Source organism: Limulus polyphemus, unplaced genomic scaffold (assembly GCF_000517525.1).
Source record: "Limulus polyphemus unplaced genomic scaffold, Limulus_polyphemus-2.1.2 Scaffold2, whole genome shotgun sequence".
NCBI lineage: Eukaryota > Metazoa > Arthropoda > Merostomata > Xiphosura > Limulidae > Limulus > Limulus polyphemus.
In genome coordinates, this window is record NW_013665612.1 from 2,585,111 (window position 1) to 2,602,977 (window position 17,867).

The 17,867-nt window shown below is 34.4% G+C and overlaps 1 protein-coding gene across 3 annotated transcripts in view; it reads left to right on the top strand.

Annotated features, from left to right (window-relative positions):
* LOC106466744 (nephrin-like) overlaps positions 1–16,911 on the top strand; it is a 98,084-nt gene extending 81,173 nt beyond the window's left edge. Inside the window, exons 11-23 of one of the 3 annotated variants that reach the window (XM_022395649.1) lie at positions 262–415; positions 1,753–1,811; positions 2,422–2,665; positions 3,515–3,820; positions 5,034–5,312; positions 6,209–6,517; positions 6,882–7,169; positions 8,242–8,418; positions 11,198–11,227; positions 12,015–12,163; positions 13,830–13,944; positions 14,854–14,978; positions 15,369–16,911. In XM_022395649.1, the coding sequence (XP_022251357.1) occupies positions 262–415; positions 1,753–1,811; positions 2,422–2,665; positions 3,515–3,820; positions 5,034–5,312; positions 6,209–6,517; positions 6,882–7,169; positions 8,242–8,418; positions 11,198–11,227; positions 12,015–12,163; positions 13,830–13,944; positions 14,854–14,978; positions 15,369–15,620 (2,487 nt within the window). In that variant the 3' untranslated portion in view covers positions 15,621–16,911. The remainder of the gene's footprint in view (positions 1–261; positions 416–1,752; positions 1,812–2,421; positions 2,666–3,514; positions 3,821–5,033; positions 5,313–6,208; positions 6,518–6,881; positions 7,170–8,241; positions 8,419–11,197; positions 11,228–12,014; positions 12,164–13,829; positions 13,945–14,853; positions 14,979–15,368) is intronic. The other 2 variants (XM_022395697.1, XM_022395741.1) reach the window with 2 other exon arrangements.
* The last annotated feature ends 956 nt before the right edge of the window (positions 16,912–17,867 follow it).

The following is a 17,867-nucleotide window of genomic DNA, read 5'->3' on the forward strand; positions in this document are numbered from 1 at the left end:
TTTCAGTAAATAAATTCATGCTTATTATCATTATCATATCCAGTTTGGAAAAAAATATCATTTGTTTCACATACTTTCATAAAATGGTTTTACCATTTTGATCAGAAATAAGAATCTCAATGAGAAGGCGTCCTCTACATTGTTTTTATTTATTGAAATTTTAAATGTTAGGGAACATTTATGACATAACTGAAAAGCAGTGTCTTTCCTATTAGCACCCCTTTCAACTAATTATTTTTTTTTACTCCTTGCTTTAATCAGGTAAAATCAGTCAGCACTACTAGCGGCAATGTCGTCAGTAGTGAGGTTACCATAGAAACCAAAGAGAGAGACAACGGTGTAGAATATCGCTGTGAGGCTAGCAACTCTGCTTCAACCAAACCCCTCATCTCTGAGATCAAATTGACTGTTCACTGTAAGTTGTAATTGTGTAATGTTATACTCGATGGTACCATTAGTGTAATCCCATATATTTTTTTCTCTGTGGTGTAATAGACTGTTTCCCAGAGAAAAGTTTCCTTAAATAAAAAAAAAAGTATTAACTTTTCTTTTTGTTACATAATATATAATACACTTATTACTATATTTTGATTCAATTGCATCTGAAAAAATCTTCTTATAAACGTTTTCGACAATTTAAGGGTTTTTAATCTGTTAACGCAGTAAAAACAAAAAATGTGACAGGGGTTCGAACCCACGACCCGCAGATTGCGAGTCAAGCGCCTTAGCCACGTGGCCATGCCTGGCCAAATTTCAATGTTATAACAATAAAGCTTTTATCCCTCTCCCACCAAAAATGCGCGCCCTTTCAGCCGTGGGGGCGTTATAAAGTGACTAACAATCCCACTATTCGTTGGTAAAAGAGTAGCCCAAGAGTTGGCGGTTGGTGGTGATGATTAGCTGTCTTCCCTCTAGTCTTTAACTGCTAAATAAGTACAGCTAGTGCAGGTAGCCCTCGTGTTGCTGTTAATGGCTGGAGACGGCTTAAATGGGTAATGAAGATAATATACAATGCTGTGTCTATCACAGTTATCGTAAAAAGCTTATTGACTTACCATTGAGCCGCTGGGAGGCTAACGTGTAACTTATTTATAAAAAACGATAAATACATTTTCTTTCTTGTTGAATATAGTATATTTAAAATTAAGTTCTGTTAATAAAAGCTTTGTTTGGTTTGGTTTGTTTGAATTTCGCGCAAAGTTTTGTATAGCTCTACGCTTAGCAACAAACAAATGCTTTACTTTTTGGGTAATGTTTTTTATAAGAGGGCACTGGTGGAAAATCTAAATTATTGTTAACTTAAAAAAATATCCAGAATTTGCCTAAATTTCAATGAATAATACCAAAACGACTTAACTCTTTTAACACTGGGGGAAATGCTTGACAATTTAAACCATATTCCTTAGTGATTTAGTTAAACAAAGTAAAGCCGTGAAATATGTGTTTTGGTTGTTAAAAATATTGTAACGGATTTCGAGACTGAAAATATATATTTATTTGCAAAGTAGCAGGTGGATGCTATGTTTCATGAGTTCTTAATTTTCAAAACTTTAAAGCGAATTATTACAGAATGAAGGAACTTTTAGGTATTCATGTGATGGTCCGTTATGATGATAAATGAGTTTCTAGTAGCTAAGACTTTGGTACGAATTATCCATTACATAAACACTACTGGATATTAATTCAATTTTGTTTTCTTAAATTGAAATGGAAAAGTGTTAAGATTTGTTTGACTTCTTCAATTCTTTCCAGTTCCACCATCTGGTGTGACCATAAAGGTGAAACCTCCTAAGCAAAAAGCTGGTGGAAAGGTAAATTTTCGAATGTCTTTTTATTATTATTATTAAAATGTTTCATGATTATTTGTTTAAAACCATCAACTATACTCTAGTTATTTCCGGTTGTAAACGTTTATTTATATGATATTTTATTTCAGCTTGTTGGTTAAATAACTCATGTTTTTAATCAAATATGCTCTAAGGAATTACTTCAAGTGTAGCGTTGTCTTGTAGCATGCTTTGGTAATTGGTAATTTCAACCTAAATGGCCCATTTTTGTGGAACAAAACCTAACCAGCCACATCAGATACTTCAAATACCTCATCCTAAATTCTGTTCACCAGAGTGAGGATAACCAGCCAGCAGCACGCGCTTCCTATGTGGCTACAAACAATGGGATTGACTGTTACAGGTATAACGCCCTCAATTGAGAGTGTGTGACGTGTTTAGAGGTGCATCGCGGCTCGAACCTTGGACCGCCCAACCCACAGCTTGAAATGCTAGCCGCTAAGTCACGCCCGTCCTACTACAGCAATGACAATAAGTGGCGAAGCTCGTACTTTATATTTTAAGCATTCTAAATGGTTTTCTTTTTTCATTAACTCCTTAAACATAATTACAGGGTTTTTTTTTCTATCTTCAGGTGAATCTTATTTGCGAATCAGCCAGTAGTAACCCCGCTTCCCTGATCACTTGGTGGCGCAATGGTTTCCTCCTTCAAGGCTCACCAAGTGGCATTTTTGACGCGCCTCACGGTGGAAAATCTACAAGGAATCTACTGCAATTAAACGTGACATCGGAAGACGACGGCTCTCGTTACACCTGTCAAGCAATGAATGAAGTTTTAGAAAGGAGCGTGCATAGCACAGTTACTCTGAACATAACCTGTAAGTTTCAAAAATTCTTCCACTATGCTAAAACTGTTTTCTCTAAGGAAAACCTTCCTACAAAGAAACAATAAAAGACAATCGTCTTGACCAACCACGAGGCTGTGATAACAGGACTTTCTCTCTTAGAAAGAACCTAAATACTAGTCTCTTCGGCGAGACTTGAAAATCAAATGCCTTTCAATTCTTTTTCTTGTATTTACCATTAGTATGGAACTATTGTCAAGTAAGGCCTGGGATTCTGAAAGTCAAACTGTTAGCGCTGTTTTTTTTATCACTAAAGCTCAACGAAAAGCTTTTTACGTGATACATTTGCTGTTAATGTTGTTGTTTTTTTGTTTTTTTCTGCTAACGAAGTACGAGTTGTCTGCAGAAACAAGCTTGTCACTTTCTATTCATTAGTTCAACACGTTTTTTTACGGTCTGAGTTAATATAGAAAATATATTATTTTCGATAAAAAAGAATTGTAGACGTTGTTTCTTCTTCTGCTGTCTTAAAGAATATTTATAATAAAGAATTGTAAACATTGTTGTTCTTCTGCAGTCTTAAAGAATAATTATTATAAAGAATTGTAAACGTTGTTTGTTCTTCTGTAGTCTTAAAGGATAATTATAAGTAAAGAATTGTAGACGTTGTTTTTTCTTCTGCAGTCTTATAGAATATTTATAAGTTTAATATACATTTTAATACTGTAACCGTTTTTTAATTAACGTGACTGACACATTTTAGTTTGACATTTTTTTAAATAACAATAGCTGTTTTGTTTCATACACTAATATTAAGGGTGAAAATCTAACAAAGTATTGCATATTTGACCATGAATACAACAATGTGATTTATTCCACTAGATAAGCCAGAATTCTATAAACTTCAAAAGGAAATCTATGATATCGTGGAAGGAAATTCAACATTCATTAACTTGACCGCCAGAGGGAATCCTAATTTCATCACCTACAATTGGGTGAAAGATGGAAAGCCTGTAGTCGACATTCAAGTGGACAGAGAATTAAACAACTTCAAATGCTCTGGTGTTTGTTCACAAGGTCCAATTCTTAGAATCACCAATGTAACGAGAACTAATTCTGGCAGATATAAGTGTGAGGCCACCAATGAAGAGGGAACATCAGAAACAACTATCATTCTTAACGTTCTATGTACGTGCACAAGATGAAGAATTTGTAATAAGCTTGAACACTCTGGATAGATAGATAGATATTTTTGCTGTTTCTTTATTAGATATATAGATATTTTTGCTGTTTCTTTGTTAGATAAATAGATAGATATTTTTGATGTTTCTTTATTAGATAGATAGATTGGTATTTTTGCTGTTTCTTTATTAGATAGATATATATTTTTGCTGTTTCTTGATTAGATAGATAGATATATATATTTTGCTGTTTCTTTATTAGATAGATAGATAGGTATTTTTGCTGTTTCTTTATTAGATACATAGATAGATATTTTTGCTGTTTCTTTATTAGATACACAGATAGATATTTTTGCTGTTTCTTTATTAGATAGATAGGTATTTTGCTGTTTCTTTATTAGATAGATAGATATTTTTGCTCTTTCTTTATTAGATAAATAAATAGGTATTTTTGCTGTTTCTTTATTAGATAGATAGATTTTTGCTGTTTCTTTATTAGATAAATAGATAGATATTTTTGCTGTTTCTTTATTAGATAAATAGATAGATATTTTTGCTGTTTCTTTATTAGATACATAGATAGATATTTTTGCTGTTTCTTTATTAGATAGATAGATAGGTATTTTGCTGTTTATTTATTAGATAGATAGATAGATATTTCTGCTGTTTCTTTATTAGATACATAGATAGATGTTTTTGCTGTTTCTTTATTAGATACATAGATAGCTATTTTTGCTGTTTCTTTGTTAGATAGATAGGTATTTTGTTGTTTATTTATTAGATAGATAGATAGATATTTTTGCTGTTTCTTTATTAGATAGATAGATATTTTTGATGTTTCTTTATTTCATTTAAGAGCTCTATAGACAGGAATTTATATTGATTGATATAACTGCTGAATTCATTCATACTAGAATAGATATAACCAGTGGGCAGAAATTCTTCGCTCGTATATTTATACAACAGGGATTTTTTTTCTTGTCCCCTGCCTATTCACTATTATCATTTGTCATGCTATTCTTTTCAACTAATTGTATACCTGTATCGTACTCCGTTTTGAATTATTTGAATTAACTTTTGTAATGATGAATAGCTAGAAAAGTAGAAATACCTGAACTTATAAATCGATACACCTTTACTGCTGTTTAACTTCTTCCGATATGCTTATTGATTTAACTAAAAACAATATAATTTTCGTGACGTAATTTTGCTGTTTTTAGATCCGGCGACCATATCCAAAGTGACCCAAGTAACTATGGTCGAACAAAGTACCAACGCTTACTTAGAATGCGTGGCTGGTGCCAACCCGCTTACTGATAACATGATATTCTGGCGTCGACTTGACTTTGATATGAACCGGACAAAGCATTATTTGGAAAACGGCCATTCCTTTTTAACGATCTACAATGTGTCTCAAGAAGATTCGGGAGCTTTTCAATGCGTAGCAGATAATGGTATTGGACCTAAACATCTGAAGGAATCCTACCTGGTAGTGAAACGTACGTTTCAACTTAAGTTATTTATTTGTTAGTGTGTCTGTTTGTCTATCTGTCTGTCCATCTGTTTGTTTGTTTAGTTGCGTTGAGTACTAAGTGGCAATCCCATGGGTCGTGCCAGCAGGCGTTTACCCCTCAGATGGAGGCCGGATGCTTTGCAGGAGGTAGAAAAAGAGTTCTACTAATGATGTTATTAGTTATTTATCTTCTGATTGTATACCTCTTGCTAATTCCACCCCACCCCCCATCTTTTGCTTTTTTTAGCTACGCCATAAGGTTCTTTGTTTGTTTTTTGTTAAGCATAAGGCTGCACAATGAGCTATATGTACTGTATCCAGCGCAGAGATCGAAACACGAGTTTTATTATTATAAACCCTCCAGCTTACCACTGAGCACGAGGTGGAAAACTTCGCGAAAATTTGTTATTTTTAAGTAAAGCTTAAATGTTCATACTGTAGTTTCTGTTTGATGTATTAACTGTTGGAATGGTTTCAGGTATATTTAGTTGAATATGTGATTACTTACAAGTACATAGAATAAGGTAAAGAAACGATTAGTTAAAGTTGAAATGTTATATTGTGATTATAACACATAACCCAACTCTGGATCTTCTACAAGGAGAAAATATTTGGTACATTATTGTATAATTAGTGTAGTAATAGGTTCCAAATATACTATTATGATCCAACAGAATGATTATGGTAGTCCCACCTTCAAAGTTTTCAAAGCTAACTTAATGTTCTGTTATAAGCTTCTCGGAGAGGTAAGATATACGCATTTCGAAACATATTCTCCAGTCTAACATATAAGTTCAATCGAAAATATAACTTGCTTTTGCTATGATTGTATTATGATTATAAAATGCTAAAATAATGTCGTTTCATTGGCTCTCTCTCTAGACAAGCCCATAATTGACAAGTCATCGCCTCTGTTAAAAGCTGCCAGTGAGAAAGGTGAAACTGCGAAACTAATTTGTAGAGGTAATGGTGCACCAAATATCACTTTCACGTGGTCGCACGAGGGTGCCACTGTTAGTGGTAGCATCAGACCTGTGAAATACTTTACTGGAGTATCCAAGCTTGATCTTATCACGTGGGAGAGCATTCTTTATGTGAAAGATGTTAAGAATCACGATTACGGTGTTTATGAATGCGTTGCCAGGAATGACCTAGGATTCGATAGCGTAAAGATTACTCTAAACTCAACAAGTAAGTAACAGTTATTCTAGACTCAACAAATAAGTAGCATTTCAGTTGTAGAGATAATTTAAGCTAAACATTCATGTTTTTAGAATTGTTGTATGTGCTGCATTTAAACACGATTACATTTGCTTAGACATTTACTTAAGCCTGAACTATTTCAACAAAAGTGTAATGTTTGAAACTATCATTTGTAAAACGTTCCTGCGAAAGAGTTTGAGCACATTATATGCAACTTTAAATTATTTAGTACCGATAAATTATTCAATTGTTATTAATAGGTGCATATAACGTTCGCGTTTATTACTTATATGCAATTTCACCACCCATTTATTTTGTCAGGAGTTATTTGTTTCTCACCTATTGCATTTAGGTCAGCCGGACCCACCTATCGGTATGAAGGTCTTGAATGTCGATCATAACACTGCGATGTTGAAGTGGAATCCTGGATTTGATGGAGGACTCCCGCAAGCTTACAGAATTCGTTACAAAGAAAATGGCTACGAGGCCTACCAGTATGCCGATGTACACCCTCCTAATGCTACAGTATATAATCTAACAGGATTAGGTGTAGGTATGGACTATACTCTCAGCATACAAGCATTCAATGAAATGGGAGCTAGTGAGTTTACAACCGACATCGTAAAAGTCAAGACATCAAGTAAGCTATTTTGTATACACACGTGCTAACATTTGTTTGTTTGTTTTAGAGCAAAGCCACATTTGACCACCAGCTGTGTCCAACCCCACAATTTTAGCGTTGTAAGTCCCTAAACTTACCAATGTCCCACCAGAGGAAAACGCTAGCACATTACATTTGTTTGAAATTATCAGTAAAAACTATTTTTTCATACTTTAGTTATGTTACCCGAACAGTCGCAGAAACTTATCAGCAAATAGCTAAAATATTTTCCTTCTTACTTTCAGCACAAGCCCTAAAGACAGGTGTAAATAGTAAAGTTAGGCCTCTTTCAAGAGTTCCCTTTATTCCATTTAGTCACCTCATCTTCCATGTGGCCTTCTTTCTTGTGGTTCCCAATTCATACTATTCATTGGGTATCTATATTTCAATGTTTGTTTTAGCCCAAAGCCACGTTGGGCTATCTGATGTATCCACTGCGGAGAATCTAACCTTGGGTTTTTGTGTGGTAAGTTCGTAAACTTACTGTTGACCCACCGAGAAACGGGATATATCTATATATTTCCATTCGTTGTGTATGACCATGCCATTTCAACTTATTCTTTCAATAGTTTCCAGTATTAATGTTACATCTAAATCTTCTCTAATTTTTGTATTTTTCGTTCTATCAAGACTAATCACTAAAGCATTAAAGCACATGTTTCACGAAGTTGTACAGTCGTTTGTATTTCTTTGGTTTACGAACGAGGTCTGTTTACGGTTTACGTTGGCACGTAATATACCCTTGTTATGCCCCTCAGCGGCACAGCGATATGTCTGCAGGCTTATAACGCTGGAAACCGGGTTTCGATACCCGTGGTGGGTAGAGCAGACGTGGTGTGTAGCTTTGTGCTTAACTGCAAACAAACCTTTATATAAATGTTATTTCATACTATTCAGATGAACTTGAACTTATGGAATACAAAATAATAATCTATACTTAATTAATCATGTTTCACTATTGCACAAATTTGCCCCACCCAAACATAAAACCAGTTAAGCGGGATTTGATGTTAGTGCTTCCTATTTATGCATATGTACTTTTTAACCAAAGGTGAAGTTCCCGATGCAGAAACGGAGAGAGCCATAACAAAAGTACTTTCTGAGAAAGGAGAGCTTCCTCGGATAATCATCGTCTCTGTATCAATTGTAGGAACGTTCTTGCTTGCTCTCAACGTAGTACTTGTTATCTGTTTCGTTCGACGAAGGCGAAAAAAAAGACTAGAAGAAGGTACGTGCAATGAGTATCTAACGTAATTGGTTATGGATACGTATATATTTCTTTCAGTATATCGTTAAACTAAGTAAAGTTCGCTTGAAATAAGTGAAACTAAAAAATTTAGAAAAAAAGAATAAGTATTTTTGTTTCTCACAAAATTGACAGTTATTGAATTATTTTACTATAAGCCCTAATGACCCTGTTGAAGTGAGAAATCTTTAATCGTAGCTATGTTATTACATCGTATTATACACTATCCTACCAAAAGTCATGGGACACCAGCAGTTATAGATAAAACATGTCTTTTTTTCCAAGAAATTATCAACGTGTTGGCCCGCCTTTGGCCTTAATGACTGCTTCAATGAAGACTGTCTACTTATTTCTGGTAGGAAAGCTGGTAGTATTATGCTCTACTCCTTCTTTGAAGCATTGACAAACCCCACTACTGAAGAGGGCCGTCTTGGCCTTGCCCTAATTCTGCGTTCCAGTTCATCCCAAAGATGTTCTATCGGGTTGAGGTCGGGGTTCTGTGTTGGCCACTGCAATGTTCCGATGTTATTCTCTTCAAATCACGTGTTCACAGTCCTTGCTTCGTGACACGGAGCGTTATCATGTTGGAAGATGTAAGGGCCGGTACCATAAAACTGCCACAATGTAAGGCTCAGCGTTCATGGACCCATGCACTACGACCAGTGGACCTAGTCCATACAACTAGAAACACCCCCAGACCATGATACCGCCACCTCCAAACTTTACTGTTGGGACAATACACTCAGGTGATAAGCGTTCTCCAGGCATCCTCCATACCCAAACACGTCCATCAGACAGGAAGAACGTGTAGCATGACTCGTCGCTCCACAGGACTGATTTCCATTGATCCACGGTCCAGGTTTGGTGTGCCTTGCCCCATGCCAATCAACGGTGTGCATTTGTTTTTGTTATCAACGGCTTGTGGGCTGAATTTTTTCCGTGAAAATACATGGCATGCAGCTCTCGACGTGTTGTGGAAACATTCATAGGATTGCCTGTGGCTGCTCGCATCTCCTAACACAGATTCTCTATAGTCTGATGGCGAGATGAGATAACCAGCCTTCTGAAGACACGTCGGTTCTTGTCAGTCAGTATTTTACGCCTACCTGGTCGTTTCTTGGGCTCATTCTCTCCTGTGGACTTCCATTTCTTCAGCACGTTGTCAACTGTCGACCTGGGAATGTTTAATTGTTGTCCAATATCACGTACAAACATTTTCCCCAAATAACATCCAACTATCCTGTTAGCTCTTTCCATGTACTCATCGTTTGGTGTACGAGTTCAAAATGACTTCCGAGTCAACCACTGATCATCTTTATAGACCAAACTGTTTGCATATTTCGTCGTCACACTCATTTTCCTGCAATCACAGAGAGGTGTGTCCCATGACTGATTGTTTTTTTAATTATCTTAGTTAAATAAAAAAGTATTTGATATTGGCTAGAACGACAGTAATTACGCAAAAAAAATCTTAAGGAGAGAAAGCTTTTTTCTGTGAAAGTTCTGACATTGAAAAAGAGTAAATTTAAACAGGGAAGTAATAGAATATTTCCAATGCGCAGTTATTCTCTGAAAGAATACCGAAATTATTATGTCACGAACCCCAACATTACCATCGTTTTTATACCATTTGGACGCTCGTCATCAGCCTGAACAGGATATTATCTGGCGATGAATGTATGATAACCTGTGAATCTTTTGACTGAGTATTTATGAATTTGATTTCTAGAGACATGTCTCAAAAACTGAATTGAATTAAAATACCGCTTGTGAGTGAAAACAAATTATCATGAAATTTGTGTGAGAGGAATTCGGTAGGAAGGTGTCGGTGCTTAACTCATAAATAATTTAACATAGAAGATGAAAATCTAAAAATTATTTCATTTGGTCAGGAACTAGGATCGACATTATCAAAGCACTGAGATTTATTAGCGTTTCAGCGGACACCTGGAATTAAGAAACATCTCTGCATCTTTGATTTAATTTTACTGTTAAATCAAATAAACTAAAATAACCAAGAAAATTATAAATTTTCATCAAAATATTTCACAAGCACACAATAAGGTTAAATTGAAATATATAACTGATTAAGTCGTATAATTCAAAGATATAATTGAAATCACTAAAAATTTATAAATTTCACTAGCTTGTAGAAAAGTTCTTCTTCTCACAGTTTCTCTATGTTCTTAATGTTCATGGTTAGTTAGGCTTAGCTTCTTTCTGAACTATTCATTACATTCTTCTATTTAACAAACATGCTAAGCTATTTGGTTTAAGTAATAGCACGATTGGAAGCTTTGGAAAATCCATTGTTATCGAATTTACTTTTGTCGATTTGCTTTTTTTGAGACTATTCCTCATTCTTCTGTTCTCGCTTCAACGACTCTGTTCCTTGGAGTCAAAAAAAAAATATTTGTTTTACGTTTGCTTGGCATATATAAGGAAAGTGGTTTATCAGAGATTGTTGTTTTGTAGTTCTTTACGTCTGCTGATCGATTTTTCAAATTCTGTTTAAAAATTTATAAAGTGTATAGGTTATTTGTGGAGAAAAATATGACGTTTTTTGAACTTACCTTCCTAAGGGCAACAGAAAAACAAAACAAAAATTTACAGTAGTAGTAGTACATTATAAGTAAATTATTGCAAACTAAAGAAAGACGAAGAAGAGAGGTCAATTATAAATTTTTTGATATGTTAGAGAATGAGATAGATGTTCCAACTTGTTTGCATCTCTTTTTTTTCTGCATGCTGCTTGTGTAAGTATTGCGGAGACTGGCCACATTTTGTCAGAGTAAGTATTGTCACTAAATATTTTTCAGAGAAACCTTAATCAAGGGAAATCAAACTTTTGTCGCATTTTTCAAAAATTATATTGATATGAGTCAAGTGTACAACTTTCGAAATTTTAGAAATTCCGTAATGCTTAGTGATCTACGTGAGACATGTTTAAAAAAGTGTACATTGTATGTTTTAGTGCCTGCCATTCGATTAAAAAAAATGTGCCCTTTATAACTTTTGTAACTTAGAAAATCTGATCTGGTACTCCCTGCAAAAAAGAAAACAATTTTTTTGCCAAAAAATATATATATATCTAAGAAATATCAAAGTTGCACTTACTTTAACCTAATTCATCTTAGTTGACTTTTGTTGGTTTCCGAATTTTCGCGCAAAGCTAAACAAAAAGTTACATAAACATCGGTAATTTGAATTAACAGGAAGACAACTAAGCAACAGCTACCACCACTCTTTTGAGCTATTCTTGTCTTACCGATTTGATCGATACTCTTGTAATGCACTTAAGGCCCCAAAGTGTGGATTTCGTTTTTTACGGCAACAGGTCACGAACCATGAATCTTCAAATTTACTATCCGAGCACTTTAACCATTAGGCTATGTTCTGCCCCTATCATATTTAAGGCTTAAGTTGTCGAGTTTTGACATATTTTATTGAAGTGAATGTCTATGCTGCTTTGGTGTTATTATACGTTGTTACGTTTTACCAGAAACATATAAAATTGAATTTTTAGTTTTCATGTATGAACAAACAGTAGTTTTTATATCAAATAACATTTGCTTCAGAAGAAAGCGACCAGACCAGCAGTAAGGCTGCCACAATCGAGATGTATGCTCCAAGTAGCTACAATGACACAGTGAATGGAGAAACCATGAGTTCCACGTCTGAGAAAAGTGAGGGTTACTCCGATGGACCGAGCACTGGGGAATATTCAGTAGGTTAAGACCTAGCAAAGTTAGCAACAAAGGAATGTTCTTTCTATAGAAAATGTAATCCTTGAAAGAAAATTGTATGATATTTTGCAACTGAGCTTTTCTCCTTACGTTAATACTGTCCAAAGTCTATAATATAATTATAGAATAAACTCAATATTAAAAGACAATACTCAATAATGGTTTTATTTTGAAAGCTAGCACAATTACGGATAAGAATCTAATACCATTTATATTGTTGCTCTTCATATTTTAATGTTGCCCAGGTAAATTTATTAGTATTTCATTAAATTAAGTAAATAATTAAATAAGTCAACAACGTTATTATTTCAGAGTTCTATTATCATTTTTTCCCACCAGTTATAAACAAGAATATTTCATACTAGAAAAATCAATGTCTGCTACTACAGTCTACTAGTTACTAACGTATTCAATAATTTGTGCAATAGATATGAGCTCAGTTGGATAAATATTTGTTGTGGATGAAATGAAATTGATTATAAAATGCCATCACATGTGTGACACGAGTTTTTAATTTGTAATACTAGAAAAGATTGTGTAGCTCAAAAGGTAACCCTGAAATATAACACCGCTAACTGTAAAGATGAAATAAAAAATTATCAAAGTGTGGATCAACTAGCGTAATTATGATATCGAAATATAATTTAATAATATAGGCATATTCGAGGGGCTGTCTTTCAGATTAAAAGTTGTAAGCAGATATGAAAAATATGTTTATACGACTTGTACCACACGTTTGTATAATTTTTTAATTGCGTTAATGAATGATAGCCAATCATTGTTATAAGAATTGTTTGTTTGTTTTTGAATTTCGCGCAAGGCTACACAAGGGCTATCTGCACTAGCCGTCCCTAATTTAGCAGTGTAAGACGAGAGGAAAGGCAGTTAGTCATCACCACCCGCCGCCAACTCTTGGGCTACTCTATTAACAACGAATAGTGGGATTGATTGTCACATTATAATGTCCCCACGGCTAAAAGGGCGAGCATGTTTGGTGTGACGGGGGATTCGAACCCGCGACTCGCAGATTGCGAGTCGAGTACCCTAACCACCTGTCCATGCCAGGCCGTGTTATAAGAAATTAGTGGATTATACTCACTTGGTATTGTAAGAAATGATTAAACGATCACTAGTCAATGTTATGAAAACTGATAGCAAGAAAAATGTGCGGATCATCTTGCGAAATACGTTAAACAATATGTTTATGTGCGGATCATCTAGTTCCCATCTCTCGCGAAATACGTTAAACAATATGTTTATGTGCGGATCATCTAGTTCCCATCTCTCGCGAAATACGTTAAACAATATGTTTATGTGCGGATCATCTAGTTCCCATCTCTCGCGAAATACGTTAAACAATATGTTTATGTGTGGATCATCTTGCGAAATACGTTAAACAATATGTTTATGTGCGGATCATCTAGTTCCCATCTCTCGCGAAATACGTTAAACAATATCTTCATTGTAAGCCTAACATAAGCAGGGTGAAAGTGTTTGTTACTCAAATCTATAGTTCTTAATTGACGGACTTATAAGTAATCTCCGCTGCTTAACCTTTGTCGCGAGAAGCTGTTCGTCCAGTCGAAGAATTACAATTTTAAATCAAATTACTTTAATACGTGCATAATACATCTCTTTTTATTACAGGAAGAGCCTGTCAAACCCGTTCTTGCCAAGTACTTGCTTGATCAGGATAGAGATTCCTACATTCCTGACGGAACAAGTCCTCATAGCTCACCTTATGGTAGATACCCACCAGAAGGTAACAGCATAAATGTTCCTGTTTGTTCCTTCGAATATTTAAATAGTTTGTGTAATGTTGCCTCATTGCCATGTCAGTAATAATATAAACTGATAGTGTTTGGCGAAAAGACTAAACAAATGAAACAATTTGGGTTTGTTTAAATATTTTTAGTGTAATATATCCCACCACGTGTTTAGAGATATTTAAATATCTGAGTATTATTTTTTAAAGATTGGTGAAGACTTTATAAAATAGGCTTTGGCTTCTCTTGCACTTTTTTAAAGATTTTTTTAAGTGTTAATGATCTGACATATACAAATAGACAGGACTAACTTAATTTTAATACAAATATATTATTCTGACAATTTCACAGATATGTAACACATACATACGTACATATAAACAGTACTATCGTAATTTCCTTGACTGCGAATTTTCCCTTTCATCGTGTTTTTAGATATTTCTCTCATTCTGAAAGTGGTTATGAAAACATTCATGATGAGTTACACGTTAGTAATACCTGTGTAATTTAATTTCGTAAAGTCACCATACGACTCTGTTTCACATTTCTTATCTGTTTATCACGTATATGGGGTATATTATTCTGTTTAAGTCCTACGTAAAGCATTCACAGCAGATGTGCAGTGATGTGCAGAGAGTTTTAAAAACAGGAGTAATTTGGCAAAAGAGAATGATTCTACCCCCCCCCCCCACTGTCACAGCCGTATCTAAGAAATTTAATTCATTTTAATTAAGTTTAATATTCCCCTCATACACACATACACATGTTCAGAAATATAGTTTGATACCAAACTTCACAGTGTAACTTTGTGAAATTGAACAATACAACACCCAGAACTGTATTTCAGTTTATTTTAAAAATAAAAGGCTTACTTTCATTCATTCTTTTTTTTTTTTTTGTGCTAGGCTCGATACAATCCTCTCTAGATACACAACCAGAATTATCTCATAGACATCTGTATGAGACTGAAGAAGAGTTTTATGTTGATGCACTGAGAAGAAACGCTTTTAACCAAAAACTGGGTGAAAAGGTAAGGTTTATGATACGTTGTGTTAATTCACTAACAGATAAGAAAACAAACCCTTTTTTAAACTGTATATAGGTGTCCAAAAAAGTAATTCAAAATACAGGTCATGCATAAATAACTTCTTTAGCTTATTGTCAACAGTATTCTTGAACAATATTACCTGAAGTGTGTTACTATGAGCTTTATTTCCTGTTTCTGACTTATACTCCCAAAATCAAACTGTTGAAATAAGAGTAATTTGATATGTATTTTTATAAGTATGGTATCCATCACATGTTGTAACTGGTTTATTCAAGATGTTTGGATATATCAATAATATCTCTTGTGTGTTTAATCTTTAATATATCTGTTAATTTTTTGTAAGAAGTATATTTTATATCTCATGTTATTCAGGTTAGTTACGGAAGAATTGAGTACAACTCACCCCCTCTCCCACCAAGTAGAACAGCAGCCAGTGGGGGAGAAATATACAACGTCACAGCTGACGCTCGCTACGTCCCTTTCACTGTCTCAAGGACTGCTAATAACATGCCAGTTTTGAGCACCTTTAACCCTAATGTTCCAGGACCTAGCCCGGGCGTCTACCGGGATCAGATTCCAGATGGAATTACAATTGAGGAAGAGATGCCTGGTCACTTAGTGTGATAATTAGTCTTTGGAAACTGTGACTAAATACAAGTAACTTCGTTGGTCATTTTCCATTGTCCACCATTAATCTACTAGTAAACAACAGTGTCCGTGAAAGACGTAAGGAAGATTTAACGGCCAAGCTCAAATTTCTCTGAGTGTCACAGATTTAATGCTGAGTTTAAAATAATCAAAGAGTTAAATTATTGATTATTGCAACCATTTTCGATCATAGAATCTTACATCACCGATATTACACGTGAAAGAAAGATTTATATGAACATACTTCAATCATGAAATGTCTTCATTTTTTAAAATAGATATTCCTTCACCTTGGTTTTCCCTTTTCTATCTCCAGTACAAGTTCTTGTTATCTCAGTGTGTGTGTGTGTGTGTGCTTACGTTACAATATTTTAACAAAATATCAAGATAGGTAAACGTCATTTGACTAGAGCACCGGCCCTACTGAGTGTAATCTATCTAAAAATGACGGTGAACCGGAAGAAGAAATCAGCTCAGTGGATGGTCGTGCTTCTGGCCATAGGAGTGTGATGAATGTGCCTTACTTAGAAGCACTGAGACTAAACTCTGAAGCACGTTCGAAGAGTTAAATAACTGGCAGTTGTAACACTTATTTTCGTGTCACGTTTGGTACTTTACAGACAATCTTGAAAGGATTTCAAATACGATATTTTCTTTGTTTGATGATTAGAATATATTTTACTTTTTTTATGAGGAAACATAGGTATATTACATAACTCTTTTTGTTTTTCTGTGAAAGTCCTTTCTGTACTTTAATTATGCGAACAAGGGAATTATACAAAATAAATAAGTTATTACCTTAACGATGAAACACAATGTCAACCAATTACCTGAATTACTGGCTTGTACTACCATGGAGAAAAAAAATGTTGGCGTTTCTATGTTGTTGAAATAAGAATATTAATGCCTGTGTGGATTGTACATAGATTTACCAGTTCTAAATGATGACAATTAAATCTGTTCAGTAACAGTACATGAATATATATATATCTAGTCAGTCTGTTTACCAAAGGCAGTTTACTTAGTTTAATAAACAGCGATTTTAATGTTTAGTTTGTTTGCTTTGTCGAGAACATAATGATCTTTCTCGTTTAAGCAAAAATGTATATACAGTTAAAGAAAACAAGCCAAACTATCGTGGTTCAAAGTGACGAAATCCAGCTCCTGTCAGAGCCAAACTAATATTAAATAATTACAATTTTATCACATTAATTGATCATAAATTTATGTCATTGTTGTAACATAATACTCTGCTATTTCATTGTTGTGAATAAACTATGTTTTCATAGCACAGTGTGTCCGTTTGAATGTTTTCGAATGTTAATCAACGCTAAAATAATTAAAGTAATGGGTTTTGAAACCGAACCGACGACTGGTGTATTTTTTTCTTTGGAAGTTATAGATAATCATGTAATTACCTTCCATGGAAAATTATGCTTGTACAGAAAAAATAACTAACGGAAATAACCAAAAACTTTACAGAATTTTATATTATAACTTCTTAACTTTGTGCGAACTTTAAGTCATCAGACAATTATTAACTAATAAATGCGTTAACATCTATCATCTGAAAGATCTCAGTATTACTCTCAGTTATATTCGATTGCCAGTACTTTTCAGAAATGAATTTCATTGAAAACTTTGATCAGTTTTGTTTTCTCTTTAGAAAAAGTTAGTACATTATTTTGCGAATGTTCCTTTTTCCACTTTACTTAAAACTGTATTTTATAGATGAAATTGCATTATTTGAAGTGAGAAACCAAAAATGCTATTACGCCGATTTTTTCTTCTTGTCTGTTGTTAAGCCCAAAGCTACACAATCGGCTATCTGTTTTCTGCCTACCACGAGTAGCGAAACCCGGTTTTTAGCGTAATAAGCCTTCTAGACTTACCCTCTGAGCCACTGGAGGGCTATAACGACGAAAAAAACCCATAATATTCGCTTTTTGCTTTGCTTTTATAGTCAAAAATGTATTTCTTTATTTTAAACTTTTTGTTTATTTTGCAAAATCATTTCAGAATTCTGAAAACATACTCTACGAAACATTTCTACTGAAAGCTTTTTTTTTCTAGGAAAACACCGAGCTTCCTGATTTCTAAACATTGGTACAGAACTTGACAAGGTGGAACTAACGAGATGGTAACAAAGAAGCTATTTAAAGAGAACAGAGTTAGAAAAACTTCTGATACCAGAAGAGGACGCCGTGTATTTGCGATCCACCG